The sequence below is a fragment of the Octopus bimaculoides genome, chromosome 18 (genome assembly GCF_001194135.2).
Source record: "Octopus bimaculoides isolate UCB-OBI-ISO-001 chromosome 18, ASM119413v2, whole genome shotgun sequence".
Classification (NCBI taxonomy): Eukaryota; Metazoa; Mollusca; class Cephalopoda; order Octopoda; family Octopodidae; genus Octopus; species Octopus bimaculoides.
In genome coordinates this window covers 20,547,638-20,552,624 of record NC_068998.1, presented here as the reverse complement: position 1 = coordinate 20,552,624, position 4,987 = coordinate 20,547,638, and the positions used below count along the sequence as shown (strand labels likewise).

Here is a 4,987-nt window from a genome sequence, read left to right as displayed (position 1 = left end):
GGTGGTGGTGGTGGTAGTGGTGGTAGTCGTGGAGGTGGTGGTGGTAGTAGTAACAGTAGTATTATAGAAGTAATAGATGTGTTGGAGGAGGTGTGAGTTTGTTTATACAATAGTCTGCTCAGCTCAGGACACAAGAAGATTTAGTTCCCCCGGATAAAAAAAAAAAAAAAAATAAAAATAAAAACGATGGTAACGTCGATTATGGTGGTAACATCTGAAAGAGCCGGTAACGCTGTCGGATATGAGGTCGTACGTCTTCATTCTGAAATTAAAAAAAATAAATAAAAAATTTTAAAAAACAGAAAGAATGAAATATAAAAAAATTTTAAGCAAGAGAAGGAAAAAAAACATTATTACACACATAAATATGTTTGTGTATACATTTGTGTTCACAAAGCAAATTTAAGTGATTAATACTTGTGTAAATTAAAGTTCAGTAAGTACAAATGTATAGGTGCAGGGATGGCTGTGTAGTAAGAAGCTTTCTTCAGAACCATATGGTTCCAGGTTCAGTTCCACTGCATGGCACCTTAAGTAACTGTCTTCTACTAGAACCTCAGGCCAACCAAAGCCTTGCCAGTGAATTTGGTAGATGGAAACTGAAAGAAGCCCATTATGTGTGTGTGTGTGTGTGTATATACCATAAATCCTCGAGTATAGTCCACCCTTGAGTATAATATGCAGTGGATTTTTAGGGGGCTGTACCTCTGAAAAACCTAAACCTTGTGTATAATACGCACCCCTTCACTAACTTGAGTCAAGGAGGTCTATATAATGTCCTTGGTTTGTAAACATATATACGGTAACGTCCTTTATTATTATTCTATATATGACATAATGCAAACATGTAGCTTTTTTGTGCACTTTGTTTGCAGAAAATAAGGACGTTATATAGACCTTGACTCAAGTTAGAGAAGGGGTGCATATTATAGGCTTTTTAGAGGTACAACCCCCTAAAAATCCCCTGCATATTATACTCGAGGATTTACGGTATATACACACACACACACATAATGGGCTTTTTTCAGTTTCCATCTACCAAAAAATACTAATAAACACAGGTGTAAACATAAACAAACAAACATTATCATCATCATCATTTAACGCCCTCTTTCCATGCTGGCATGGGTGGGATGGTTTGACAGGAGCTGGCCAGACAGAAGACTGCACCAGACTTCTGTGTCTGTTTTGGCATGGTTTTTACAACTGAATGCCCTTCCTAACACCAACCACCTACACACTCATATACTATGTCACAAACAGAAACTACATCAAGAAAGTCAAGCTATGTAATCTGCTTCTAGGTTGTTGAGCAAGACACTTAACTCAACTTGTATAATAAATGCATAATAGCATAATAGTGATGACTACTTACCATGGCAACAAGACTCTCCAGAAACGGCAGCAGTTTCAATAGTTCCTGGTCAGTACGCTCCATAAACCAACTTTCAATTGGGATGCCATTATCAAGCTGAAAACAATGGAAAGAGAATGGGAAACTTATTAGAAATTTCTCTTTTACCATACACTCACACACACACACATTTTTTTTTACTGGTTCTTCAATCTTTGAGCTATGGCTCTGCTGGTGTTACTGCCCTGATATTACATATGCATGCACACAAACATATCTACATATCTGACATATATCCGCTGCCCGTACCAAAGATAAATATTTCAATTGTTCATTGAATGGAATTACTACTCAATGAATTAGTTTAAGTGGCTAAGTATTCCAAAAAACATTACTTAATTAAGTTCTTTGCTCTCAATGGTGCATAGATTATCAATAACTTTTTCCATATTTCTTGACTCTGGGCTGTCTTTCCCAGGCAGAATGTCTTTCTCTCTCAGGTCTTGTTGTTTCTGAATTGTCATCAGTGATTCTGTAACTTTGCATTTTTCTATGTAGGGAGTGTTGGCCCTATGCAAACCCACTTTTATCTCTCGGAAGAAGTAGTCCATTTTAGTCTGGTCTCTATCCTTTGACCAGTCCAGCATGAGAGACCCTACCAGGTACTTATGCTTCACTGGCAAACTTCTCAGGGTCATTGAAGCACAACCATAACAAGAACTAGACCTTGTAGTGGTCACATACACTTATGCCCTTAACATAACCTGTATGATATACATAACAAGGCTGGTCTTTTGAGTTACAAACACAGTTCACTTAACAGGCTTCCACACAATTTCTATCTATCCAATTCTACTGACAAGGCTTGTTTCGTTTTTTTTAAGGCTATGGTAGAAGACAACTGCCCTGTTCCAGAGCTGTTGGCAGTGTGCATCAAGGAAGAACACTGATCAGTGGTCCAATTTATCCAGTCTGAAGGTGTGTCAGGGGCAGAAATTCATCACATGTTTTCAATATGATACGGGAACGGCACTCTGCAGCATAATGTATGAGTGAATTGAGCAAGAATTTGAAATGCAAAGTATGGAGTGGAAACACTTTGAATTGCCTGTGAAAAAGAAATTCAAGAATGAACCTGTAACCTCATGATTTGAAACCAAACTTATGAACTATTTGGCCAACACACACACATACATATATACTTATATACCTACACACATACATATATATAATATGGCTGAGTGGTTAAGAAGCTTGCTTTGTAACAATGTGGTTCTGGGTTCAGTTCCATGGTAGCACCTTGGGCATGTGTCCTCTACTAGAGTCCCAGACTGACCAATGCCTTGTGAGTGAATTTGGTAGATGGAAACTGCATAAAAGCCTCTGTGTGAGTGTAGTCATTTGAAACATTTAGTTAATAGGAGAGAGAGAAAGTACTGGAAAACAAGCACTGGTGCAACACGTAGAAAATAACACATTTTATAGCTTACCTGATAGCCAAACGCCTGCGGTGAATTATCCACAATGATGGTTTTTGACAAATCACGGCCAAGTATAGTAAGGTCTTTAATATAGTTGCCATTAACGCACACGCAGTGTTCTCGGAACAATCTATGCCTTGTAGTGAGAAGAAAAGAAAAAACAGAAATGAATAGATATAAATCTGGTTACAGGTTGCACGAAAGCAATTTTTTTTCTTTTTAACCCAAGAATGTATGATGTTATTGGTTCACCTGGCTATATCCAGCCAAAATATTCTATTTGTTTTATGTTCAGACCAGCCAGATCTGGCCTCTCACACCTATCCTACAATGTCATTCTAAAAATGTACAATTACATCACTGAAATCTTGAAGCTAGAAGATAATGCACGGTTAACCCATTACCTCCCATAATTCTATTAACTGGAATTTTTTTAATGAAACTTTGATTTCAAGCATAAAACAGCCTTAGAAACACGCTGGAATGATCAAAATAACATTTTAAATAGAAATAAGCGAGATATTGGGTGAAAAATTAGCAAACCTCATTTGAATATCAGAGAAATATACCTAGTAGATATAGCAAAAAGGCTAGATATGTGTAAATATTGACAGAAAATTACGAAATTTGTAAGTTTTAAGTGATCTCATATGAGATCACTGGTAGGTAATGGGTTAAATCAAAATAATGTGAACAAATAAGCATTACATTTGACAGAGTAATCATCATCATCATTTAACATATACTTTCCATGCTGGCATGAGTTGAACAGTTTGATATGGAGCTGGCTAGCAAAGCTGTCCAGACTCCAACTGTCTGTTGTGGCATGGTTTCTACAACTGGATGCCCTTTCTAATATCAACCAATTAAAAGAGTGTACTGGGTGCTTCTCATATGCCACTGGCACGGGTGCATTAATGCAGCGCTGGCACAAATGCTTTTTAAGTAGCACTGATACCTGAAAGGACACCCCTGTATGTGTTGAAGACAGCGATTTTACTTAGCTTGACACATCTTATCAAGTACACATCTCTCAGTCCCTTATCATTTCCTCAGTGAGACCCAGCACCCGGAGATCCTTTCTCACCACTTCTTCCTGGATCTACCCCTTCCACAGGTACCCTTCACAATTAAAACTCGGTACTTTCTTTACACAACCATCCTCATCCATATGCATCACATGACCAAACCAGCACAGTCTTCTCTCTTGCACACAACATCTGATGCATCTTATACTCTGTTTTCCTTTTAAATCGTTTACACTCTGTCCTATATGCACACTGACATTACCCATCCAGTGGAGCATGCTGGCTTCATTTTTTCAAGCCTTCGCAAGTCCTCTGTAGTCAAAGCCCATGTTTCACTGCCATGTAACATAGTTGTACATAAACAGGCATCATGCAATCTGCTTTTCACTCTTGAAAAGGTTCAACACAAAAATTGGCAAATTCTTCAAGATATTAGGTGCTTTTTACATAGCACCAGTACTGGTGCAGTCACCAAATAACATGCAACTCAAGAACTCTCAGTGGTGAGAACAGTGAGTCCAGATGGCTCAGCTGCAAGACTGCACCAACACTACCAAATACACATAATCAACAAGAAATTAGGGGGAAAATTTATAACAATTCAAAACCCAATTAAATCCCGAGTGAAGTAGCATCACATAAATCCTACAAATCACAAAATGTAAATAGATAAGTTTAACTCGTTAGCATTTAAAGCAGCCATATCCGGCCAAAATATTCTACTTGTTTTATGTTCAAATTGGCCAGATCCAACCTCTCATACCTACCATACAATGTTATTCTTAAAAATAAACAATCACATCATCGAAATCTTAACGCTATGAAATAATGTATGATTAATCCAAAATAATGTGAATATATAAGCATTACATTTGATTTAGTAATCTGAAAGATTAAAGGGTTAGAGCTGAGTTGGTTTCATGCCCAAAGCTGTCGTATTTAATAGATATAAATATACAATTATTCCAAAATCTGAAACCTAATAAACACTTTCCATCCCAAGCATCTTACACGAGGGATTATCAAATGTACTTATTCAGAACTAGATGAAATGCTCATGTTGTGAGTTATGTACAATGATGACAAACATGATAATATTCTCTTGGTTTTGGTATTTAGTGCTC

The 4,987-nt window shown here is 37.3% G+C and overlaps 1 protein-coding gene across 1 annotated transcript in view; it reads right to left on the bottom strand.

The window, feature by feature from the left end:
* Window positions 1-6: 6 nt before the first annotated feature.
* LOC106869924 (CTD small phosphatase-like protein 2-B) overlaps window positions 7-4,987 on the bottom strand; it is a 68,655-nt gene continuing 63,674 nt past the window's right edge. The window contains exons 10-12 of the mRNA XM_052974547.1: window positions 2,845-3,017; window positions 1,376-1,471; window positions 7-262 (exon numbers count right to left, since the gene is read on the bottom strand). Coding sequence (XP_052830507.1) covers window positions 200-262; window positions 1,376-1,471; window positions 2,845-3,017 — 332 coding nt within the window. The 3' untranslated portion in view covers window positions 7-199. The remainder of the gene's footprint in view (window positions 263-1,375; window positions 1,472-2,844; window positions 3,018-4,987) is intronic.